At 33.3% G+C, this 27,920-nt stretch overlaps 2 protein-coding genes across 6 annotated transcripts in view; one reads left to right on the forward strand and one right to left on the reverse strand.

Annotated features, from left to right (window-relative positions):
* LOC125059542 (transmembrane protein 165) overlaps nt 1-12,424 on the forward strand; it is a 32,841-nt gene extending 20,417 nt beyond the window's left edge. For 3 of the 5 annotated variants that reach the window (XM_047664000.1, XM_047664001.1, XM_047663997.1), the window contains 3 exons: nt 5,041-5,409; nt 10,302-10,572; nt 11,786-12,424. In XM_047664000.1, coding sequence (XP_047519956.1) covers nt 5,041-5,409; nt 10,302-10,572; nt 11,786-11,856 — 711 coding nt within the window. In that variant the 3' untranslated portion in view covers nt 11,857-12,424. Of the gene's footprint in view, nt 1-5,040; nt 5,410-7,818; nt 8,598-10,301; nt 10,573-11,785 lie in introns of those variants that run through there. The other 2 variants (XM_047663998.1, XM_047664002.1) reach the window with 2 other exon arrangements.
* Nucleotides 12,425-16,093: 3,669 nt separating this feature from the next.
* Nucleotides 16,094-26,368, reverse strand: LOC125059839. Its single transcript, XM_047664477.1, has 9 exons — nt 26,137-26,368; nt 25,457-25,653; nt 25,016-25,111; nt 24,630-24,725; nt 23,540-23,695; nt 19,735-19,879; nt 18,669-18,816; nt 16,896-17,029; nt 16,094-16,239 (listed from the first exon to the last, which is right to left on the reverse strand). The coding sequence occupies exons 2-9, from the start codon at nt 25,544-25,546 to the stop codon at nt 16,094-16,096; spliced, it is 1,011 nt and encodes a 336-aa protein (XP_047520433.1). The 5' UTR covers nt 25,547-25,653; nt 26,137-26,368.
* Between the last annotated feature and the right edge of the window lie 1,552 nt (nt 26,369-27,920).

Genomic DNA, 27,920 nt, shown 5'->3' on the forward strand with positions numbered 1-27,920 from the left:
GAAAGAATTATTGACAAAATGATACCAACAAAAACATAACTAGTAAAAAAAACAAATTTTGAGTGAGGTTGCAAGTTTTCTCTAAGGCGTTAAGAAGACTCTAAGGGTGCGTCCACATCTGGCGAATATGCCCCGAATGTGCAGATGTGGACGCACCCTAAGACTACTTAAGGTGTTTTTAAAGCATGTGGGGGGGACCTACCTTACGGGACGCCCAAAGAGGTCGTCCTCGCAGCCTATGTTCACCCATTTGGTGCTCTTTTTTAAACACTTCGAGGATGTATCTGCCAGGGACCACCCCCCCCTCTTGGAGTCGATTCCAAAGGTCGCAAAAGAAAATGTCTTGTCAAGAGGATCGTGGAAGACTTCCAGCTATCTATTATTATTATTATTAATACATATGCGCTGCATAATGTGCGTACGTTGTACGTAACAACGATTTATTTTGGGTTTTCAAGGTTAGAAATTATCCAAAAATAAATTGAAGAAATATACAGTCTTCAGACGTCAGAACTTTTTATTTGGCTTAATGGTAAAGAAGCTTGCGTTTGACTATATAGGCTGATGTTAAACGGCGACTATTAGAGCCAGGTAAATGTTACTGTAAAGATTTTTTTAACTTAATCACTTTGAAAAGGCCTATATAAGCCTGCAAAGGTAACGATTCCTTTTTTTTATGTAATAGAAGGCAAACGAGCAGGAGCCTCATCTGATATTAAGTGATACCGTCGCCCATGGACACTCAATTCCAGAAGGTTCGCGAGTGCGTTGCCAGTCTTTTAAGATTTCGTACGCTCTTTTCTTGGACCCTAAGTCGAATTAGTTCGGTTATTACTTCAGTGGGCAGCTGGTTCCACATAGTGTTAACTGTTACTAGTAGTTGTACAGTCAAAACCGTTTACGACGACATCGTTTAGAACAACATGCCGGTTATATTGACCAAAATAAAGGTCCCGGCTGTTACGAATATCGGTTTTTACAACCAAATATTAGTTGTAGATTTTGACTGTAGTTTGATTAATATGCTGCTTTAAATCAAACAGCGCAGGTATTCTGTAACTTTCAGTGTCGTAAACAATTACGGTGTGGTTCTCTTAATATCCGTAGCGTTGATTCGCCATGAGATTATCACGGTTCAAAAATGCATTGAAATCGGGGTCGCAATCGCAAATTTACAAAATACCATTGCAGATGCTGAATATAACTGCACCACGGAGAAATTCAAATTCGAAATAATTTATTCATTTACACTTATAGTATAAGATCCCGCTATACAACGACCTTCACCGAGATGCTTATTTAATGAAACTTATTTTATATATAATTTAATATGTCAATAAATGTAATCCATATATGGGTTGCCTAGCAAATTTCAGTCCAGAGTATGTTTAATTAATATTTAAAAAAATTTTTTTTTTTTATAATTTGCATGTAGTAAATTTTTTTAACTTTTTTCAATCAATATTTTTAATCAGGGTAGTATTATATATGTATCACTATAACCTTCTTTTATACTAAAGATGTATATATACTTTAGTGTCACATAAAAAATATACACATAAATAATTAATTGATTAAAAACAACCTAACGTTTGCATATTCTATGGGCTTCATACTTTCGATTGGTATAGAATTTATCTAATAATCATACCGGTGAAATGTTTAAAAAAATATTTTTTTTTTAAAATTAATTAAACATACTCTGGAGTGAAATTTGCTAGGCAACCCATATGGATTATATTTATTGACATATTAAATTATATATAAAATAAGTTTCATTAAATAAGCATCTCGGTGAAGGTCGTTGTATAGCGGGATCTTAGACCATTATGAACGTCAATAAAGAAATACATATTAAATGCTTCTAATTTTACATTTACTGCCAGTTCTTCAAATCAATGTAGAATGGACGAGAAGAACTGGCAATAAACTCTCCGTCGCTCCGTTTAATCGCCAAGTTTTTTGTTTTACAAAATGTTGGTAAGGAGCTGCAATCATTACCATGTTACACCTGACATCTTAAGTAATTAATGATAAAAAGCAAAGATTTATTTAATTAATTAATAAAATTAAATGGGCGTTTAAATAGTTTGTATAGTAAAATTAATCAATACTTCAGGAGCCTTAACCTAAAATATAGACAATACGGCATAGTTACACTTAATTGATTTATAAATAGCGTGAATAAATTCTATGGCTTAGGAAAGCGGTAACAATTGGTTTTAAACAAAGTTGCTCAAAACAAATAATTGAATACTTTATTTATGTTACCAAAGAGCATGTTTTATTTTATTTATGTACACTTCGTTACGTTTAAAGAAAAACATATAGATAACATAAAAATTATAAGGGATGCAACGGGCGGCCTTGTCGCTAACAAGCTATCTTTTCCAGGCAACTCTAGTAAGGAAAAGAACTAAATACAGACATATGATGGGTAAAGTGCAATAACCAAATCTTTAAAAAATAATAATAAAATAAATAAACTAAAAAGTTAAAAAAAAATCTCACGGATTCATCAATTACAAAAGTCATGATTGAGCAGGATACGATATGGCTAATATGTGTATATTTAGAAGAATTTTAGTGGATTTTAGAGGTAATAAAAAACAATTATACTAAAGATGTATGGCATACACAATACATATATATACTAAAAGGTTAAAACTTAAAAAAAATAATGTTTAAATACATTTAACTAAGTAATGCCTAATTCGCCTGTGTTGTGAGATGGTGTGAAACTGAGTGTGGATGGTGTATGGGGTGTGCTAATAATGCAGGTGATTTTGAGGTATATACATTCTTAATACTCCAAGCATATTCTGCGATAGCTTAAACAAGTCAAGGCTTAAATATTGGTCGTTGTATGTCCCGGCTGTGCGATACTAAACTGAGTTTTTTGCACCGTTGGTGTTGATGGGAGGAACCTGAAATAAAGCATAATTACGAATCTTTTAGGCAGGAACATGGAAGGGCAATTTTTCTAGAAGTGAATGTGAAGTATAAGACAAAATATATCATAAGTCGAGAGATACAAAATATTAAACTCACTCCAGTACAATTTGTTATTGGATTATCTGTGATGGCAACACGCGCTCTTGAATCTATGGTGACGCATATTCTTTTTTCAAACATTCCTGACCTTGATGCGACCCAAACCAGACGTGACGTAAATGGGCTGTAATCTATTTTCAAAGAGAAATTAGTTTACTCGAACGTCGTAATTATATATATATTACTAGGTGCTTCCGCGAACTTCGTTTCTCCTTAATGAGATTTTACTTAGCCTACCTTTTTAGTACCTACCAACATGGAACATTTTGCTATGCTACCCCAGAGACTGTTCGGTTTTCTCGAATCTAAACTTTTTAGGTTTTTCTGTGAATTTTTCTCTATATAAACCTCAGAGTTCAAGTCATAATATTAGTAACAAATCAAAAATAGGGCTTGATCGTAGAGGGTAGATGAAAATTTAAGGTTGTATGTATTTTGTATGCTGTATCATAAAAAAATAAATAAAAAAAAATATTTAAAAAATAAAAACAAACGTTTGGCGTGGACAGTGGACACCCCTTATTACTAAGAGGTTTGAAGAAGAAGAAATAAAGATATTAGCCAATTCTCAGACTTACTGAATATGCATAAAAAATTTCATAAGAATCGGCCGAGCCGTTTCGGAGGAGTATGGGAACGAACATTGTGACACGAGAATTTTATATATTAGTAGAAGATTATCTGTAGGTACTCCATATTTGTATATAGAAATATTCTCCAGTTCAAATATATATGGCTGCTCTACCTTACAAACAATTTGTATGTCTTACAACTTGGCGATTAAAAAGAATGCGGAGATTTTCTTGCTAGCTCTACGCCCTTGACTTGCGAACTCGTAGTAAATGTAAATTTAGTATGAATTTAACATCTTTTCTGTTGACGTTCATAAGTGTGCTTGGTTACCTATATTAATAAAGTTATTTTCGGTTTGAGTTATTAAATTATATCCGCTATATGGAAAGTAGGTAGGTTCCTGTAATAGGCATGCGTACTCTTCGGCATTAGCTAAAACGTTATCGTTTACGCGCAATATAGTAAATAAAATACAAATTTCTCAGAGATTATGTAAGACTCAAAATATCCAAGGCTTTCACACTTTAAACCCATTTTTAAGTGACCATACTTTCATCGTGAAATCATACTTTTTACTGTACCTGTTACAATGAAAACATAAAAATAGATTAAACACCTTGAATGAATAAGTGAGTTATTATTTACAGGCAGTGAGAATGACCTCATTTTCCTCTGATAAGCGTTAAACTAAATAAACTGAATATAAATACTTTAGTAAAATTGTGTCGTCTTTGTTTTGAAAGTAACAAAGAAATATTTTAATCTGTTGTTCTAAGATATTAACACGAAATAACAATGTTTTGTTTAAAACATTGTACTTATGCATGTTTGTCACTTTGGCCAATTCCCTTCCAGGAAATACTCTTAAAGTAATTTTGATATTATACTGGGGTCGACAATAGTCCAATTTTACCCTCTGTTGGAACACACACTTAAAGCCAAAACCAGCATAGGGATACTTGGCGTTGATATCTCATATTGATATTTAGTTTCGCAGTCATTTGGAGGCAATTGCTAAATTAGCCTTATTACGTAAACAGATTTACTGCAATTTATCCCCCCCCCCCCCCCCCCTCCTCTTGTCAGCAAAAGTAAGCAAAGCTCTCAAAAATAATAGTACATAAACGGATAAATTTTTTGTAGGAATCCTCAAAAATGTATTTCGTTTTTTCAAGCATAGACAATGTGAGGTAAATATGTGTAAAAAAGTAAATCATTACTGGTGACGTAATCACCAAATAAGAAAATCAAAGTCCCCTATAGTGGTTACGTAATACTTGAACGGCCCCATAGCCGTAACTAGCAAAACTACGAAAGCGGGAAATAAGAAGCGAATTCTGTATAGAAAAGATATGGGTGAAAATCCAGAATTTTAAAAAACATAGTTATTGATTTAATATTTGTCATTTTCAGAATGCAGCAGTCAAAGGCGGTTTCTGGCAAGGTTTCCTAGCGTCACTGTCCGTGGTTATTGTGTCAGAATTAGCGGACAAGACATTCTTCATAGCTGCAATCATGGCCATGAAACATTCTAGAATAATTGTCTTCAGTGGTGCCATATCTGCGCTTATTTTTATGACTGTTCTCTCAGCAGCTTTTGGCTGGGTAGCCACAGTTGTACCGAGGGTGTATACGCATTATATAAGTGCGGCACTGTTCCTCATATTTGGTCTGAAGATGCTAAGAGATGGATGGAAAATGGACCCGAACGAGGGTCAAGAGGAGTTGGATGAGGTGCAGACCGAATTGAAGAGGAGAGAGGAACAGGTGTGTTTGAAGCTAGTATGTAGACGACTTTTCTTTAATACTGTGTTGTCGTAATTGTTTGTGAACGTTTCAAAACAGTTTTACTGTTCAAAGGGGGGCCCTTAGTTGATATGTCAAATCGACTTCGATTACTTGTAAAATCGATCAATTTTATAGTCGGAACTCAGTTTCCCTGACGACTGGTTACTGGCGGCTTAAACGAATTTCTATTAATAGACCAAATAAGCTTTGATTAATATAATTTCTGACTACTACTGCTAGGATAAATCTCGGTTGTTGATTGGATTATTTGTCTTCGACCAAACGCAGTGTAGCATTTGCAGTAAGCGACTTTGACATACGGAAATCCGGAAAAGTTCGCCAATATAAATAAATAACTATAAATAGTATGTCTAACGCTAGAACTCATCAATACCAATCTAGTGGATATTATGAAAAAGATACAGGATGTAGATTTTTTCGAATTTTAATAAGAATTAGTAAAAAAAAGTCAATTTTCTTATAAAACGCAAAATAAATTATAACCTGCAAGGGTTGAGTTTAAAGACCTGCCGTAGAACATTTTTTTGCAGCTGATGACCTTCATCTATCTAGTTGCGTTTGATCCACGACTTTTTGACCATCCTGTATATATGTATATGTCGCGAAAATATGTTTCGAGACTGAATCTTTTAGAGCCCTAACTTAATATAGCTTTGGCCATAGAGCCCAAGTCGCAAGTGACCAGTCGACCGTGGTATAAGAATTTTCATAATTTTCGACTAGGGGTCCAAGTTGGGAAATGTCATACATCATCAAAACGAGAAGACAGTATTTCATCAGTGTTGTTGTTTAATGAAATTTTTATTGAGTTTATAATACGGGTTTAATAGAGCAATATAGTACGAAATCGAGGTTGGCAATCTTGACCGAGTGACAAACGTCATGGTAAATATAAACATTTCCTGCTCTTTGAATTTGATTTATTTTAGTCTGTGGTAATATCAGAATAAAAAGCGGTAGATATCGCAATGATTAATAGGATTTCTACTACATATATCTATTTCTGAAATTGACAGTTGACATTGACACACTATAATATCGCTCTTGGTGTATCTTATCATATTGACAGAACTGTCTTTGTGATATATTGTATTGTTTGATCATTATCTGGATATATCCGACGTTAGGATCAAAACAATATTAACTTTAAAAACACTTGATCGTCTGTACTTGTCTCTAGTGCTGTTTTCAGTATTTCACTTTAAAAATTATTTTACTGAAATGCATATTATTTAATCAATGTCATATATTTATAAAAATTTAAATAATTTCTTATTAAATAAATTACATTTTGGCCTTGGTTTGATTTGCGTGAAAATAATGCAAATATTTCACCAAAGACTACCAGGTTTCGCAATAATCTATTTCGTGTACAAGTTTTTAAATATAGAATTCCTTGAAGTATTTTTCCGTGGCTTTAGTTCGTGTCCACTGCTAGACATAGGCCTCTCCCATAAATTTCCACCTGGCCGCAGATGCACGTCTTGGTTGATGAATCTTAGACAATGTTTTAGTCAAAGCACAAAGTCAATGTACAAAAGCGCGGCATCCAAAATTAAAGTAGCCACTATAAGAATAAAAAGAAGATACATTTCCAGTACGACCAGATCTCTCCGTGCATCTAACGCTTTCCCTCCACCGTCACCATGTCATCTGTTCCACTGTTCCACTATTGTATAGTGTATTAGACAAACTTTTTTATAGTCAATCATTGAGATTTGTGAAAAGAGTTTTAATATGATGTGAACCTACTATGTACAGATATCACCAGTGGCTATTTATATTGTATATCAATAGATAACAATCACAATGAAGTAGAAAGTAAAAATGATGGGATATTTCTTATCATTCGTGTGTGTTTATAAAATACTAGCTGGCCTGGCGAACATCGTACCGCCTAACAGTCGATTCTTATTTTTTTTAAAATACTTTAAAAAAAATAAAAAATAAAAAATAATTCGGGACATCGGTCTAGCTAGTAAGATAAAAAAAAGAAAGTTGATAATACAACAAATACATTATGTCAAAAAATAAAAATTTACCTTCCCGGAACCCCTTCACTAACACTTGAACTTTATGATATGGTATTAAAGTTCAAATTGACTTTTAAGTATTATTACGAATATTCTGTATGGGAATATAGAAAAGTGTTGTTTTTAGACTTTTTCACTCAATTTTTTTAATTTTTCTCTCCGTAAGAACCATCCTCGTACTTCAAGGAATATTATTAAAAAAAATCAGACAAATCGGTCAAGCCGTTTTCATGTTATGCCGTGACAACGGAAAACGGGTTTCATTTTTATATATATAGATGATAATTATTTGTTACATTTCAAAAGAAAAATATTTATGCCAATCCTCGATTTTCGTACTATCCTTAATAGTCTTTAGACTCACAGTAGTTTCAGGAAGTTTCCATACTTTTAGCAAATAGTATCGTTGTCTTGCAAAAAAATAATTGAGAGAATGACATCAATGTTTGGGCGTAAACAAAATTTTTATTACAGTTATTACTTTCTGTCTGCTACAATTTCCTTAGATAACAAATGTTGAATTCCTTCTGATATTAAATATACTATGTATTATAAGCATGGTGTACGCAGGGTTCCCCAAGTCCGTCGAAGACTGAAGACTCGTCGGGACGACCCGAAAGCCCACAATTAAGTCGGGTTGATTCCCAGGCCTCTTTAAACCCTAGAACACCTGAGGCACGAAAAACATCGAGACCCAAATCACTTATGATATCTGACAGTCCCAAATCGTCTGAACGCCAGGTTCGCTTCAGCCCAGAAATTATAAACTCTGATGTAACGTATCGAATTCCCAATGGCAAATCGCCGCAAAGTATAGAGCAGACTGCTAATGACAGTATAACAGATCAGGATTCATCCCAAAGTAATGCGAGGCGAAGACTCTCCATAAAGGACAGGAAAGAATCGATCTCTCCCGAAAGAGATAGCGGAATAGGATTGAAATCACCACAAAACGCAAAAACAGAGTATATATCGCCTGATGGTGAAAGTCATACGGGTGAAAAAACCCCCGAAGTGAACGTATCGAGTCAGAAAACTCTAGAAGTAATGGGTCAGAAATCTGAGCCGCAGTCCCAAGTCTCCCCTGAAGATCCCCAAGCCGGGCCTTCGAATCGGCCCGAAATGAGGGTGAACCTATATCATATTGCCTGGCAGTACGAATGACACATTAGTTTTTTTTTATTTAGCTTTTTCTAGGTTTTATTTAGCATCACCATCATTGCCTTAGTATTTTAGTTAAAGGAATTCAGCATTTGATATATATGTATATGTTGTAGCACCATGTACTCGATTTATTATATTTACTGCCAATTTCAGAGATTATCTTACGCCGGTAAACTTTCATTAATGTACTATGTATAATGTTTATTAAATAAACCTTAAAATAATATTTGAAAATCCTCAAAATATAGGTTTCTGTCAAGTAGTTATCGTTGGTGAACAGATGATGGGTCATGTTAAAGTTCATGACCCCGTGGGTGAATGACCTGTGTTAGTACATTCACCTTTTAATAGTTTATTAAAATTTCTTTTTAAAATCATTTTAATATTAATAATTTTTATTTTAAATTTATTTGTACTCAAGATACATTAGAATTTTATTTTATTTTTGTACTGTAGAAAGTGTCTTAAAGTTTATTGCTAATTACAACCATTTTATTAAACATCGCGATTTATTTATTAGAATGTTTAGTTCGGAAATTGGCAGTATATCTATTATATATATTAATACGTACTAAAAACCTTAGTCTACTAATAAATTATTGATATTTGAAGTGTGTTTTGGAACGTACGAACGTAAAGTTCCTAATAATCAAATTCGGTTGCCGCGTTCTATACGTTCAGGATATTATTTTCGTAACAAACTTCGCACTTATAATATTAATTTCTTGTGTTTTTTTCGCATTATACTTTATTAATTCATTTGCGCTTAGCGTCTGGGTCGGACTAACGAAACTACAATAATAATAATTTATTTGCAAGAATATGGTACGAAAATATTATGGTGGTACAATCTTAATTGTTTTAAAAGGTAGAATTTTACATAGAAGTTATATTACTTTATAGTCAATTATATGATTATTAGAACATCACACATTATTAATATATAATATTACATATTACGTTATTAAATTAATATTGATATATTGTTTATGCAAATGATTGGAGCTTGGTAACTTCTGTTTAAAATTTCGTTGTAGTTGATAATTCTAGCGCTCATCGACCTTGGGATCAAGGTAAAAAATCTCACTATTAAAGTCTGGTCCCTATTTTTTGTATTTTCGTTAGTCCCACTTGGAATAAATACCTATTATAGAGAGTATTTCGTAGTAATAAAAGTATTTTTTATATTATTAGTATACTTTTAATTCGAAATTCATTTGTTCAAATGTCATACATTTATTTTTCAAAATATCTTACTACAAGAAATAAGGTGACTCTGGTTGCGCGAGCTGTTAACAGACTGTTTATTTATTTATAAGAGATCTTACAGCTAACGCACATTTATATTCTATAAGAAAACACTTAGACAATATACCTTAGTTTAAACACAAACAATTATTATTGATTCGCGTCCATAAAGCTTTATTGTTCCTTCTATACTTTATAGTAGAGACTTTGTGTTAATGTCCTATTCATTAAACCGCAGTTTGACATTTTCAAACAAATAAAAAAACCTTCCTTCATTTGTTTTGTGTCAGAAATTAAAATTGATCAAAAGTATTACAACTTAAACCTTGATATTTAATTATTTCTTGTAGTAAGTTGTTGGGGCTTTAAATGTTGTTTCGTTATACATTTAATGATATTAAAAGAAAATTTCCTTTCTAGGAAGACAAAGAAGAAACAGCTGAGATGCTGGAGCAAGGTCTAGCAGAGAGACGAAAAAGACGTAGTGCAGTCTTTAAAGTATTATTGCAAGCGGCAACATTGACGTTTTTAGCGGAATGGGGTGATAGGTCGCAACTGGCGACAGTGGTGTTGGCCACGAGAGAAGATGTGTTTGGAGTCGTGGTGGGAGGCTCCCTGGGACATGCCCTTTGCACGGGATTGGCTGTGATTGGTGGAAGAATGGTGGCGCAGAAGATTTCTGTTAGGACTGGTGAGTTGGTACACTCTTCTATAATGACACCAATCTTACGACATATTTAAATTTCACACAAACGGTTAATATATAAATAATACTGACAAAACAAAATTATTATGGTGCTCAGTGACTTTAACATTTTTGTTTTTTTGTCAGCTTTTGGTAAAAAATATAACGACGAAATAATGGCGCGTTTTGTTACGTGCGTATTTGTCGACAAATCATACTTAAACGAAGAGCGCTGGCCATTGTTTCGTCTTTCATAATACAACCTTACCATCAAAACGTCTCTGCAAAAAAGTTTATTTTTGCATATTATTGCAAATGTTTGGAATTAAAAATAATAGTAATCGTAGATTGCCAAGGAAGAATTTAAAAAAAAGAATATAATTCGCGCGTTTTTTACTATTACATAAACTTTTTGAAGTGAAACTTCTTTATCGGGGTTGGAAAAAAATTTAGTGTAACATTTTTTCGTTACGCGCCATCTTTTGAAGTGAAACGTCTTTATCGACGTATGGGAGAAATTTTGTAGCAGATTACGCGCCATGTTGCTTTTTGAAGTCAAACTTCTTTATCGGCGTTGGAAAAAAAATTACACACATTTGTCACATTTTTCGGTTACGCGCCATCTTTTTATTGTCCCTACCACGGTTGATCCGAAGAGATTCGAAGCCTAATGGCTTCGAATCTCTTCGACTTTGTTACTAATGTAACAAAATTATATAATAACGATAACAATGATAGTAATACTAATAATTCTATTACAATTAATGAAATTCTGTAATAATCTTAGTACTACATAGTAGTACAGTAATAAGTTAAAATGAAATAATTGTATTTGTATTCATGTCTATGATAATTAAAGCCTTTTGTTAAACTTTATCTAATTTAACTTTATTTAACCAATTTCTGTAAAGTTGCAAGTAGATCATTTTTCGAAAAATAAGGTCATAAAGAAGTTTCACTTATTACGTGTGTACACCTAGTACACGCACACATTTTTTTTTATTCCTTCGCACACAGATTATACTTTCCAGCCAGTATCGTTTGTAGACAATCGTGTTCGAACTCTTTGGTGATTGAATGTCTCAATATAAAAAAGAGAAATTAATCTAATTGCAGTTTTCTCTTTTTATCATACAGTAAATAAAACGTGACAGATAGAGACGGTAGTATATAGAAATAGATAGTACATTTTCATTAATGATTTTACTTTCTTTTTCAGTGACAATTATCGGTGGTATAGTCTTCCTGTTCTTCGCTGTGAGTGCACTAATAATGGGCCCCGGCGAGTAAAGACTTTTAATCAATATACATGGTGCTCTCAAATGTTTTTAGACGTCTATATGACGATCCTAGGGTAGACTTGTGCGTGCGTGTTTGCATTCACTCATTTTTTTTTATTCTGTTCAGAAATAAGATAGACATTCTGTACTCGTTTGACGTTCAAAACTCTTCCTTCTCTTATTATTCTGTACCGAAAGATAGCCGACGTGGAAGTTTTGCGAACTAATATAATTTGTTATGTATCGCAGAAAATATTGACTTAGTATTAATTGATGATTACTGTCGTACTATAATGACGAAACAGTGTTGTCATAACAAAAAAGGAAATCTTGAACTTCAGCTACCTCAAATCCCACGACGGTTCTCTTTCCGCTAAGACTGAAAATACGCAACAAATAAAAGTAGATTTGTTGGAATTGACTCATTTTTACATTAATCCTGAATAATTCAGCATTTATGAATAGTCAGGTTCCTCTTCAAACACTTAAGCTTAGGTTTCGTAGAAAAGCGGTGCAGTTAACTATTGACCGTCATTTTACGGTTGTTAATAACGACCGTCTCTACTTTTTAAGATAATGCAAAAAAAACATCATTTTCTCTCGTCCAAGTCACGTTTCCACTCATTGTATTAATTAAATATGGGCACCGCTACACGCGAAAAACGTTGATCTAATGTTTATCATTGCTATGACGGCCGTCATGCAAATGACAGCACCGCCAGGAAACCTACTTCGATGTTATTTATAGACAACGTATGGGTGACGTCACCCAACGTTACATTACGGCCGTTGGATGACGGCACCGCTTTTCTAGGAAACCTAAGCTATAACCCCATAAATTGTACACTTTTGACTGAAGTACTCTTTCGTCTCTTTGTATCAAATTGTGAGTACGCTGTGATGAAAAGAGACAGAAGTATATCGTTGCAATTTGACTGAGAAAGTTTTGTATATTATAAGGTTTTACTTTAAATTGCTAACAACCGTTGCTTACAAATAATGACGGTAGTTTTCAAGTACTTGGAAATAGGCATTTAATTAATTCTGAACCATTTATATGACAGCTGTTGCATTGTTCTAACGTAACTCCCCTTTTTCTCTCTAATTGTTTATACTGTGATGAAGAGACAAAACGAGGCCATAATGTCTATCTTACTTGACTTCGTCTAGGGTTCCTGCTACGTTATTGCCTTTAGATTAGAAGTTGAACGCACGAAATGGCGGACAGATATACAAACAAGTTGAAATTTCAGAATTTAGCGTCTATGACACTTATATGTCAAAATCCAATACATTTTTGAGTCCGACTTAGTGTTACAAAGGCCGAAATTTAGGCCAAACTTAAATTTGCTGACTTTTCTATTTTCGACACAATTTCGTCACTTCCATACAACTTGTATAGTTTGTATATCTGTTTGCGTCTGGTTACCAGTATGAGATGTATGTGTGACACAACCATGTTGACTTTGGCTCGCTTTAGTTCGAAGATTGAATTGCGGATTAAAGACGGGCCAATTTACGATAGCCGATTATAAAATATGCGCAAAGGCAATCAAAATACTTTGTTCTTCAACCCGATAGACATAAATATACATAATCCCGGATGCAATTTGCCTGGTCTTGCGTGCTCACATGATACTCCGGTAGTGTAGGACATCGGAGGAGTGTGTGCTTAGTGTAAGTGTGTCAGAATGCACACACATGTACTATCAATGTAATTGTACCGTTTGGATTTGTACTCATCTGCAGGGTTCCCAACAATTTTTAATGTATGGTTACTAATAACGATGTACCATTTCTGAGCTAATTAGACTTCTTTCAAGAAAAGAGGGTACCAATTGTCAAAAGACCGCCTCTTGCGAGCCGTCTGGTAATGTGTCTATATGCGGTATCACCTAATATCAGATGACTCCTGGTGAATTTCTGCCCATCCTGTTATATAAAAAATGCTTATTGTGATGGATACGATGTTCCATAAAATAGATTTATCATTTCATCGCAGCGAAAACAGCATTTCACAGTAAGAAATGAGAAATTACTTAAAGCAGTGTCAGACTGACAGGTCTAGTCGGTTTGGAGAACATTATCTGTAGTAAGAACTACATGGAATTGACTAGATTAAGGGTGAGATCTATAGTGCGCACTTGGACTTTGCTCAGACTTTACTTACGAAAAACACTAAGGTTAAACTATGATTTAGTATATTTATAGACATTTTAACGGTGAGATTAAGCTAAGCTCAAGCTAAGACAGAAATTGATGTTTCATTTCATGCAATACCTTCTTTATTATCCTTTAAAAAAGTAAAGAATGGTTATAGTTAAGTCTGAGCAAAGTCTAAGTGCGCTCTATAGATCTCACCCTAAGAGTCTATGGCTAAGTGTCACTCTCGTATGTCATAACTTTGACATAAGGGCGTCATAGCGCTTGGTCTCTAAGACATGAGATTGCGCATATAAATAATATAGGGTTTTAATAGATAAAATGTAAATAATGTAGAATATGACAGCATTTTATTATTATTAGTCGAAATAGATAGAAATTGTGCTAGTTGAGCCCGCCGGTCATTTCGATGAATTATAACCAATTAAATTGCTCGAACCGTTTCGGTTTAGTATACGTTCACATACACGTTGAAACGAGTTTTTTTTAAGTATTTCGATAGAAACCTGATTCGATGTCAGTAATGTTACAAAAAAAAGTTTTAACCAATAAACTTTTCTCAACTTAATAACTTATGAAAAAAAAAACACTCAAGTGTCAGGCACAGATGCCTATATTGTTTGGCCTACCATCAATGAGATTTTTGATATAGATTTCGGGTATACCAATGTACCAATAAATTTCATGCAAATCAACTGTATAATTCCCGCAATGTGATATGTATAGGATGATGTTAAAATAGTGTAAGTACAAATAAATAACTTAAGTCTATAAAGCACACGTTGACTTGGCTCTTAGGGATTCAGAAACAGACTAAGTCTCACTCACGTACGTCAAAAATGTATTGGATTTTGACATTTGGTAGTCATAGTTTGGGCTAAGTTCAAATCTTATATTCATCAAGCTTAATATTAAACATGTAGAGTTTAACAAATCATAAACTGAAGTTTGTGCTAAATTAAATACTAGGATTGGAATCCTGGAATGCTGAGTCAAAGCAGAGTACGCTCTATAGATTTAAGCATGTCGCTTGTTAAGTTGTAAAAAGTATTATTTTTATGTATTTAACGATTTTATTAAAACATATTTTAATTTTCTTTGTTTTATTTAAAACGTTCTTGAATGTTTCGTTACGTTCTAAATCTCAAGGCCTCAAGAGTTATTTTTTTCTGACAAATCTTTAACTAAAACAAAATCTTCACAATCGATTTCAAAACTATACATTCACTAACAATTTTAATAAACATCTCAATCTGTCCTATGCTGAAACTAAAGTATTTTTCTTGTGCAACAGTATTTTAAATTTGTTATGTAGTATTTATTACGTCAAGTACCTAAAGTTAATATGTCAATTGGAAGAATCTATATGCCCACGACACGGGATCCTTGTATACTTTCTTTTTTAACTATACATCTTATTTTATTACGATCAATAAAGATTTTTCTTTTCTCTCGTTCTAATAATTTAGCTTTAAATTTTGTTGCAATGTTGGCTAAATATCAGCGGCTTAGGGAGCGTTCAAGAGTTTTGGGATGGGGGGGTCCTTTTGTAAAACGTTACGATGCGGGGCGGGGATTGAATTACGCGTTATTATTAATATTATTTTCGACTTACACCACATAATAGTAACTGGAGAGTCACTAGGTGGTCACGAAACGTTTTACTATACTCGAGTACAGTACTGTACTTGGGTACTGAAAAACGTTACGGCGAGTTACATGGGGAGGAGGGGGGTCAATAATCTCCAAAAATTGCGTTACGTAATACTTGAACGCTCACTAAGCCAAGTTGACATTATCATAGTGTTCCTGTCAAACTTTGCAAAGTCTCTAGTTTCTATTGTTTTTGGTATGGTTACAGAAAACTTAAAAATCTGTGAAGCCATTTGGAAAAGTATTAATGTTCTCATTGCAAAAAAATATTTATAGGTATATTATTATCTGAAACGTCAATTTGACAATGTAGAACTGTAAGGAGAACTTAACTTCCCCCATTTCAGAGGTATAGCGATGAGCTATGCAAGCTCGGTGGGGAAAGGAAAACAACAGTTGGTAGCATTTAATTTAATACACTTCTATCATAACTATCTTAAATAAACGGCTATATAATCGTCGCTCGCGTCAAGCATGGCTTGTTTCAAGATATCATCTCTTGCATTTAGAGCCGTTGTGTGTTTTGGGAGAAACAGACACATATGACTTGCATTAGCCCATGAATGGTTCAGCGTACCTGTAAACGATAAAAAAACTAAAATACTCTGGTAAGTATAATAATAATAAACCCCGTTTATTTCCAATCTTTACATATTATGTGCAGTAATGATTTCTTGCACACTTTTTTGAAGTGAAACTTCTTTAGGAGCATGAGGGTAAATTTTTTACGGAACGTCACGAAGATGTGCAGCGTTTTTGTCGAAAGGGAGAGAGCGATTGAGAGTGAGAAGGGTGAATTACCTTATAGAAATTTTAGTTTTAAAATTAAAATTTCGTAAATCTTTGAAATATTAGTATTTTATATTTTATGCAAAAGAATTTATTGAAATCCCAAATGATGAATTGTAAATTAAAATTTTACGTGTTTTTACTATCGAAGAAATAAATTAAATTATTATTTGTATTATGTTTCGACATATTTTAATGACAATTAAATTCCTAACATATCTTCCCTTTGCCCTCCCTCTAAGTCTCGGAAATTTTTACATTTGTATAAATATAAACAAGAGTTAAAAGAAGTTTCACTTCTCACATGTGTACTTTGTACGCACGTACTTTTTTAAAAAATAATTATATTAAATACACGATCTGCAAAGAGATCCTCCTACAAATCCTCTTGTTTTCCAACTTTAAAGATAATATTAATAATTATTGAATGACGGAAATCTCTACCATAGTACCGCACAGGCCACTGGTCCATCTCGTGCGACGAAGACATCAAACACAATGGGAGAGAGCACGGAGTCAGCACCCTGGCTGGCCACCAAGAGCAGCTGTCCAGCTTATGCCACACTATGTCATTGTATCTGGAATATTTATTTATTAATAATCATTAACAAGTAGGTAGCAGTCTTTTTTTATATACAGGATCACGGGCGGGAGGCTCACCTGATCTTAAGTGATACCGCCGCTCATGGACACTCAATGCCAGAGGGCTCGCGAGTACGTTGCCAGCCTTTTAATTGTAAGTTTACAAAAATATTACGAGTTAACCAGTGAAGTTTAATTTGGCGCCACAAAATAAAACAATATTTTCAAAAATAGCGTGTAGTATGTAGATTATAGAAAACCAAACGCGTAATGTTGTAACATATTAATATGTGATATATTATGTATATCTAAAGATTGTCAAAGGTACACTGCGACTGGACCCAAACTTTTTAAATTTTTTTTAATTTTCTTTTTTTTATTGAACAGGGGGGCAAACGGGCAGGAGGCTCATCTGATGTTAAGTGATACCGCCGCCCATGGACACTCTCAATGCTAGAGGGCTCGCGAGTGCGATGCCGGTCTATTATCTATCTATCTCTATTATCTATTTATCAATTTTTAATTACCGTTTGCCCCATGTTCTATAAAAATTGATGCGGTCGCCTTGGTACTATCCAAAGTAGTTTTTGGGGGTACACCCAGTTCTCTGAATAACAGTGTCAAATTAAGTCCCACATACCCCAGCTGCATTTAGTGCGAAAGAAAAAGAAACAATCTGGAGAAACGTTAACGATTATCTATTTGATAAAAGGGCCTAGGACTAGTGCTGGGAATTAATTTGGGATACAGTCGACTCTCGATAATTTGAAACTCAAGGGATTCAAATTATCAAGAGTTCAAAATAACAAGTGTTTGAATAACCACGAGGGGGAAGGGCGACTGAAGGAAATAAGAATTTGATTAAAATTTGTTACTTATTATTTCTATATTCTAATGTATTATAACAATTATTCACAAATTTTTATTTCGAAAAAAAGTCTGTAATCTTTTTTTGAGTAAGTGACTTCAGTTTATCATTGTCCAAAGAATTTTTGATAGTGGTGAGAGCTGCAAAGTAATCGTCACTTGTGTCGGGTAGTCGAGTAGTAAGACATTTTCTTGCCTCACTCTATGTGACTGGAATTGGCGGTTCTTCTTTTTCATCTTCTTTCTCATCATCCTCGTCTTACTCATACCTCATTTATGTAAACAATTGACCAGTCTGTGCATGTATGTAAACAAACGACAGGTATGTGCATGATAAACGCTTCAAATTATAGAGAGTAGGGAAGACCGGATTTCAAATTATCGCATGTTGGCGAGCAAGATAATACTTTTTCAACTTCAAATTACCGAAGGGACCAATTATAATTGAATTTATTCAATTTATCGAGTATTTTTCAAGGGACCGGAAAAAAATTATCGAGAGATTCAAATTAACGAGTGTCAAATTATCGAGAGTCAACTGTATTTGTTTTAAAATAAGTGTTGTTTGATGATTTGCTGTTTTAAAAGAGTACCGAGAGTTTTTTACGCCGGCTTTTTCTCTCGGCCTACACCCTCTGTCTTCTTTGCCGATGAGTAGGGATGCCTACAAATTCCAATTTAATGGCGTGGAATAAGTGATACCTGTATCTTATGTTCCATAATAAACATTATTTTTAAACGAATTTGCATTGTTGATACATGACTTACCCCACTTTGGGTCCCCAACGGCAACTGGGGCACAGATCTTGATTGTCATCACGTGGATTATCATCCATACATTTAACCCTAGTGCTTGATAGCACTTTCTCCACAAGTACTGGCGAATCGTTTTTCACCTTCAGTGGGCTTTTACGGTCTGCAATACATTTTAATTCATAGTTTTAAATTTATTGTAGAAATGTCGTTCGGTTATGTATATCGCAGCCAACTAGCTTAATTAGGCGTTCAATGAACAGCCTAGCCGTTTAACTAGTGGCCTGAAAGATTATCTTAATATAATATATAAATTACGTGTCACGTTGTTTCTCCGCGATGGACTCCTAAACTACCGAACCGATATCAATCAAATTTGGACACCGTGTGTAGTTTGATCCAACTTAAAAGATACTAGCTTACATCTCAATTTATACCCGCAATATTATTTTATTGCAAAATATTTGTTTATTATTTGATAGTCACAATTCTAACAGATGGCGCTGTGTTGAAAGTACCAACGTTTCAAATAAGCTACAATTTAATGGCACAACCACCAAAAAAGCATGGTGGTCCCCATGACGGGTGTTCTCCTAACGTTTCCCTTGAATAGTTTGCTACTATGTAATATAACAAAAACCTTAGCCACAGCAACGCTTGGCCGGTCTGCTAGTATATTATATATTATAAAAATTGGGGTTGAAACTGTAGCTGTGTTATATTATTATTGGACGAAGATCAAGTTTCTTAATTTTATTGAAGCTTAAACGGATTTTTTTTAAATTAAAGCTGAGAGTGGTCCAGGCAGCAGTCTATACTTGGAGAGGAGATGAAGTCTTAGGTTCCTTCAATAAAACAGCGCACCATTTCTTAAAAGGCCTTACGTATCACTTAACTCACTAAAAGAGAGACGGAGAGATTATTCCCAGTTCTTCTCTTCCGTTCTTCTCTTTGAGAACTGGCAGTTAATGTACGTATAAAATTATAAGCAATTAATATGTATATCTTTATTGACATGTACAATGTACATGTTACCTATATGAACAAATGATTTTGACTTTCCCTCTAGAAAAATACTTACGTATAACGGAAATAAGCCACTCCCGAGAACAGCTACCGTGGAAGGCGGCTGGACATTTCGTACATTCCTTCAAGGCATCAGTCTTCCCACAAACGAGACACCAATTGGTGTGCACCGTCAGGGTACCACTTAATTCTTCCCACCACTGAAGAGACCCAAGTTTTCATGTTAAAATATTTAATCGACGTCACCATTTCGTAAGTACATAGTATGGACTATTTATTTATTCACAAACACACATTCTTACAATACTAAACCAATGATTTTTAGGTTCGGGCCTCAATAACGCATTGGATGCGGTTGAGGACATAAATAGTTATTTTTCTAATGTTGGTAGAGAGCTAGCTGAAAAACTTACAGGGTGTAAGTATAACTACATATGTACAAGATCTAATTGCTTGACTAACTCCTTCGTACTAATGCCACCAGATGAGGTTGAGGTGGAATCTCTCATCTTAAGCTTAAAAAATGATTGTGCCACTGGTTGGGACTCTATACCAGCTCGATTTCTAAAAATGGTAAGACATGTCATTGTATCGCCGCTTACTATCTTGTTTCAGACATGTTTTAGGGAAGGCTGCTTTCCAAAAGTCTTTAAAAGGTCTCTCATTACTCCTGTTCACAAGGGTGGGGCACGGGATTGTGTTGCAAACTACAGACCGATTTCTGTGCTTACAGCACTATCAAAAATCCTAGAAAAGATGCTTAACGTGAGGTTAATACAGTTTTTAAATCGGTACAATATTCTGTCCAGCTCACAATTTGGTTTCAGAATGGGTATGTCAACAGAAGACGCTGTGGGTAGCTTGATTGAGTTTGTCACAGAAAAACTTGACAGGAAACAAAAGTGCCTTGGTGTCTTCCTCGATCTTGCCAAGGCATTTGATACCGTCTCAATACCTATACTTGTTGACAAATTGGAGCGAATTGGAAAAAGAGACTCAGCCCTGCTTATTTTTAAAGATTTCCTTAGTGGTCGGGTGCAAAGGGTTAAGATTAATAATTATATTAGTTCCGACGCAAATGTAACTTTTGGAGTTCCGCAAGGCAGTATTCTTGGTCCAAGTCTTTTTCTTATTTACATAAACGACCTATGTAATATGTCCCTAACTAGTTGCAGGTTGTTTACCTATGCCGATGATACGGCTATAGTTTTTTATGGGGACACCTGGACCGAGATACAAAATATTGCCGAAAGCGGACTGCAGAAGGTGGCTAGATGGCTCAGGGAAAATTTACTTACTTTAAATATTTCTAAAACTTCGTATATTCAGTTCCAAACTATTAATTCCCATATGACTGATATTAATCTTAAAATACACATATGTGTCTCTGAGCGCAATTGTACTTGCATTAATATAACAAAATCCAATACCATTAAATACCTCGGTATCGAATTAGATAATAAATTGAGTTGGCTTCCTCACATTGAGATTATAACGGCACGCACGCGAAAACTAATCTGGACATTCAAAAAATTACGTTATGCCGCGGAATTTGAACTACTCCGCACTGTTTACTTTGCCTTAGTAAAATCGGTTATTGGATACTGCGTGAGCGTGTGGGGTGGAGCGTGCAAGTCACATCTAATTCAGCTTGAAAGAGCCCACAGATCTTTACTAAAAGTAATGACTTTCAAACCCTACAGATTTTCAACCACACTTTTATATAAACAGTGTGAGCTCCTCAGTGTTAGACAGGTATTCGTCTTTAATATAATAGCCAAACAACATGTCCATACCCCTTATAACCCAGAGGTTTGCAGTAACAAACGCTGTATACCAAATGTACTCCCCACAGCAAAATTCCGTACTACCTTCGCAAGGCGACAACGAGCATATCTCTCAGTCTTTCTATATAATAAAATAAACAAAAAATTAAATTTCTACCCTCTTTCACTACATGACTGCAAATCAATTGTTAAGACTTGGCTTTTGTCCTTAAATTATGAGGAAACAGAAGATCTATTTAACTAACATGCTACAATAATATTTTAGTTATTTTGATTCATTAATTATGTGTATAATTTATATATTTATACTAGTGTTACATATACCCATATGTAAAATGTATAATTATGTATATTTATGTATTATGTATATTTATGTATTTTAGTATTTTATGTGTATGTACCTATTTTATTACCTATTATATTCATTGTAATTTATACTGAAACATTTTTTTTTTTTTTTTTTTAATATATGTTATTTTTGTTTAAGTATATTATGTGTAAGAAGATAATTAGATGTAATATCTGGAATTTACAAATGTCTATAAAAAGTATTGTCTTGTAAAATTTTGAATAAGCTCTCTTGACACTTGTTACGAATTATATTGGGAGAAGCCACTGACTCCTGAGATACAGGCACTAAAGCCTAGTTTAGGTGTCAGAGTCTTCATAGGATTTCTGTAATTACAAATATGTCAATAAAGATTATTATTATTATTATTATTATTATTATCTGTTTCATGATCATTTGCAAATAGGCAAGTAGGTGATCAGCCTCCTGTGACACACGCCATCGACTTTTTGGGTCTAAGGCAAGCCGGTTTCCTCACGATGTTTTCCTTCACCGTTCGAGCGTATATTAAATGCGCACTTAGATAGAAAGTCCATTGGTGCACATAAGAGAGCGAACCTACGACCTCAGGGATTAGAGTCGCACACTGAAGCCACTGAACCAATACGACAATGTCAAATTTATTTTTTAAATATATAATATTAAATATATAAGATACAATTTGACGAGATTTTAAAAATCATATCTGATTATTTACTAGTCATTAGATCCACACAAATTGTTATTTATAAAAAAATGTGCTTCAAAAATTCGCTAGAAAATAAATTAAAAGACATTCATGAAATGTTGTTTCCGTTAATAGTAAATAATAATAATTTTAGTGAAACAGCATTCTGATGCAGATCTTAACTAGGTTTGGATATCTCTCACACTTTGAAATCAATTTTCCTTTAGTTTTTATAAATAATGTTTTGTTTAATTTTTTTATCTCTTCGTGTATATGTTTGCCTATACGACTATACATGCTTGTTACATTAAATATTGTATTTATTTTTCATGTATCAGTGTCCACTGGCAAGCTTTTATAAATAAAATAAATAAACCGGAATTTAAAGGAATTTTTTCTTTAAAAAAAGTTCGTGTGCACAAAGTACACGTCAGAAGTGAAACTTCTTTGGCATAAAATATAAAATAATAATATTTCATAAATTCTCTTTACAAAATTTTAATTTTAAAAATAGAATTTCTATAAGGTAATTCACCCATTTCACTGTCTCTCAATCGGTCTCAATAGCTCTCTCCCTTTTCTTCGACGAAAACGCTGCACATCTTCGTGACATTCAAAAATTTTACCCTCATGCGCCTAAAGAAGTTTCACTTCAAGAAATTCTGTTAATGTTTGCCGTTTGTTTAATTCCGTTTTGGCTATGGGAGCGTTCAAGTATTACGTAACGAATTTTGGGAGGGGGGGGGGGTCTATTTATAAAAAGTTACGGGGCGGGGATTGAATTACGCGTTATTGTTAATATTATTTTCGACTTTCCAGTACTTTACATCACATAATGTTAACTTTTAGGTATAAAGAGTCACTGGGTAGTCACGAAACGTTTTTCTGTTTTCACGTTTTTCTGGTTTCAATAATCTCCAAAAATTGCGTGATTTATCACTATTATGTATTGTATAAAAATGAAAAAAATAAAATATATATTATAAACATTTTTTGTATCTAGGTACCTCAGTAAAAAATTTTTTTTTGTTATGTTTTAAGAACAATTAGAACTCACCTCATCCGACTTCAATTCGAAATGTACGACAAAGGCGTATCTCCAACACTGTTTGAGGTAATTGTCGATTTCGTTCTCAGTAGCGATATTTCGTAAAAGCTCTTCAAACTTGTCTTCAGTACTAGCGTTCACGTTGAGAAGATAATCTTGGACATCCTTATAAAAAAATCTATTAGATCTATATGTAGAAATAGTGATACATTGTTGTTCCATAATTTTTTGGTATTTTTTTTATTCTCATTATTATTTTGTGTCACAATGTTCGTTCCCATACTCCTTCGAAATGGCTCGACCGATTCTATGAAATTTTTAATGCATATTCAGTAAGTCTGAGAATCGGCTACTATCTATCTTTCAAACTCCTAAGTGATAAGGGGTGTCCAACCCAAAAAATTTGTTGTTATTTTTTAGACAATTTTTTTGTTATTTTCTTATGATACAGCGTACAACCCCTTTTATTTATTATAGTGGAATTTTATTGAACTAAAAAGATGTTTCCTAGAAATAATATACAAAAACAATGTTTGCCGGGTCAGCTAGTGGTTTTATAGAATAGTCCTGCTGGTGACTTGTACCAAAAAGTTTTACTAAGAAACAAAACTTGTAACGGTTAGACCGCTATACTTAATAACAATATGTAGACTTTTTTGGAAACTAACACCGACCACACATCATGCACAACGCAAACCTACATGTACGCTACCCAAAACACTCTTCTTCCAACGCTTGTTCTTCTTTCATTCCTTTCATCGTTAAACACTTTACACATTCACTAACAATCATAAACATCTCCTAAACCTGTTCTATGCTGTATTCTTCTTGTGCAACAATAGTATAAACATTTAATATAATAATTATAGAAGTAAGGGTTTTGTAAAATCATTAATATGTTTAATGGAAGAGACGACATAGGGAATCCTAGTGTGGGGGCTAGTACACTTTCTTCTTAACTCAAAATCCTTTTTTATTATGTTTTATAAAGTTCTTTCTTTTCTTTTCTTGCCTAGAGAGCTCTTGATTGTACACTTTAAGCAGTTTAGGAACATGTTTTTTTGGTTTCTTATGCACAAACAAATGTGAAATACCATACCTCATCGCAATCCAAGAGTGATAGATCATATAATTCATCAAATAATACTTCTTTGCCACAACGGATGAAATCTTCGAATGGAATTTTTTCTATATACTGAAATAAAAATAATATATTACTTAAAATGGAATGTTTCAAGGAATGGGTTTAATTAAAAATATAGAATGGAAAGCAGCTTACACCTTATTTTTAAGTAGCCAAAAATAGCAATACAACTAAAATAAATACATACCTATTATAAATATTCAAATACCTGGTCTTCTAATGAAAGTTATTGGTTCAACATATTACATAACATACATATTAAATAAGATATATACTATATCTCAAAGTTATTTAATATGTATTTTAAAAGAGGCCATGACAGTTAATCTAATTAATATTACCTCATCTAATGTTTCCCTCTCCTCAATATCAGAGACTGATCCTTCATAATCAGAGCATTGGTCACTCAAGTCACTAAAATCATCTTCAGATTTTTTCTGAAAATATATTAAAGTACTTTAATTCATCAAATAAAACTAGTCCATTACATTTATCTTATTCTTTAAATTTAAGTTCCTATTTCCTTTTGGCAAGATGCAATTAAAATTAGATGCAATTAGAATTAGATTCATGTAAAATATTTTTTTTATTTATTTGCTACTGGAAGTTATTAACACTAACACTTCAGCATTTCAAAACTTTTTTCCATTTAAACAGTTGAAACTTGTTAAGTTCCAAGGAGTATTCAGGATTTTTTTCAAAGAAGGCAAGCCAATTCTTTATTCCATTTGTTTATTAAGTCTCTTAAAACTATATAATATATCAGACTCATTTTATCTTACCCTAGGAGATGGCTTTCCATCAATTGCTTTTTTTGGTCTGTCTACTCTCTCTGTCCCATAAAATGGTCTAGACCGCCCAGCTAAGTACATACTTGTGTATGGCAGCCATATTCGCTCCTTTGACCTTAACACCTCAACATAATAACATAATTCTTCAAACACTTCAATATTATCTCCATCTGCTGATATTCCTAAAACTATTAAACAATATACCTAAGTGGTGTTCAGAATTAATAAATTTTCTTACTACAAATACTTTTAGTACTTGTAGGAAATGCTAACAACATGGGTTCATTTGCATTAGGAGTTAGATCTAAACTAAATAAAAACAAATTTACGAATTGTAATCCCATCTAAATTTATATATTAAAATCCACTACAGTTTGGCCATGACAATGCTTAGCTGACCTAATCTTAAGTTGTCTGGAAGAGAATACTACAAGACTTTGTTGAATTCTAAAACCTAAGCTAGCCTGATATCATATTTTGCATGTTTGGCAAATCCGTTTTAGAATAAGAATTTTCATAAATTAAAGATTGGTTATAAATGATACGCCTTTGAGTTAAAGATTTTCTTCGGTTGCGTAAATGTTACCTATATAACATTTAATGAACCCGCTGACCGAAGTTATATATTTTAAGAATAAGGAATAGACGATGAAATTATACTGTAGGTATACCTTTGTCGTCATAAAACAATCCGTCTTCATCTTTAACAACTTGCACTTTAACATAAACTTGCTTGCTTCATCTTCCTAGAGCTACATCACCCATTCTCCAAAATGAAACTGGCTTCATTTTGCTTCGAATATTGATAAGAGATATACAGGAGATACTGAGCAACAATGCCACTTTAAGTTTAAAGAAAACATTCAATAATTAATTTATTGTAGCTTCTGCCATTTCCGTTTCCTCTGGTTAAATGTACTAAAAATTTAAAAGATTGTACGTTTGAGGTATATATGTATATAAAAAAATATTTAAAAATTATAGATTTTAAGAACATTTTAACAAATTAAATATGAGCGGTGATTTCACAATTCAAATAAATTTTAACATCAAGCGGAAATCAAAAGAATTTCATATTTTTATTATAAAGTATAGGAACATAATGTATTAATTAATAATTATTATATGTATATGTACATACCATTAATTCACAGTTAATTATAGTTACTTATCAAAATTATACCATTATAATAGTGCTATATAAAAATGGAAACTTCACGCTAAAAGAAATTAAGCTCTAACAATAAATAAAATAATATTTATGTTCTTCATTTTGACTATTGTAGCGCTGAGCGAGAACAATAATTTGTGAATTTTCAAAATTGTTTTGCGTAGGTTTCAAATGGTGTTGAAAATTGGCAAGAATATTCGATTGGACCAAATTACAGTATGGGAATAATAACGACTTTTCTTTCTATGATGTAATTAAAACAACTATTACTTTAAAAGCGTCATATTTAAACAGACCTTCCGAATATTTCTTTATTAATACGCCTCTTGGAATCCTGGATACCATGGCGAAACTAAGGCAACGCCATCGGTCGGTTGACGGCGGCAACTCGAGGTCGTTTTTATGATAGAAGTGAACATAATATGATTCGCAAAAAGTCATTGAACCTTTTTGGTGAATGGTGATAGTTAATTTTAACACAATCAAAAAGTAGTCACTCAACATTATGAGCCAAACTATTATTATAAGTGGATTTCAGTTGATCCAGGAAAGCACCAGCTCTGGTGTCACCGGTACTATCTACCAGGCGCCAACTTAAATCTTTAATAAGCGCCTATACACGTGAACCCCACGTCCCAGACCAGAGTTTAAAATAAACAAATAAGAAATAATAATAATAATAATAATAATAATAACAATATTATTAATATATTTGTATAAATAGTTAGTTGCACACTTACAAATTGTGCATAAATACAATTTGTATGCGTATTTTAAATGTATTGCTTTTTCCCGCGAATTAATAACTACTACACCTCGTCAACATAATAATTTAAATGATCAGTTTAAATTGTCTTATCTTTAAATATTTAAACAAACAGTTTGCTACTGCGTTGACAATTAACATCTTTCACAAGACATTTGAGCATCGAACGGAAGTCAAAAGAATTGTGTGCGTCAGATGGGCTGACCAAACTTGATATCGCAATCAAAGTATACGCCATATTTCTCTACCTATTTGATACTATTTGCTACCTTCAAAGACACACTTGCTGACCACTATCATTTAATTGGGTTCTAAGAATCTTTGAGTGATAGCGTTTTTACACATATTTTCTACCTGAGCAAACCAACTTTAAAATAAGTTTCAGAAGCCTGACGCACAAAGAATTTAATGTTTTTATCATAATATCTAGGAATGTAATGGATGAATGCGTGCTATTCGCAGTTTATTACTAATAAATACTTTACTTCAATATAAAACAGGAAACATATATTACATAT

This window comes from Pieris napi, chromosome 20 (assembly GCF_905475465.1).
Source record: "Pieris napi chromosome 20, ilPieNapi1.2, whole genome shotgun sequence".
Lineage (NCBI taxonomy): Eukaryota > Metazoa > Arthropoda > Insecta > Lepidoptera > Pieridae > Pieris > Pieris napi.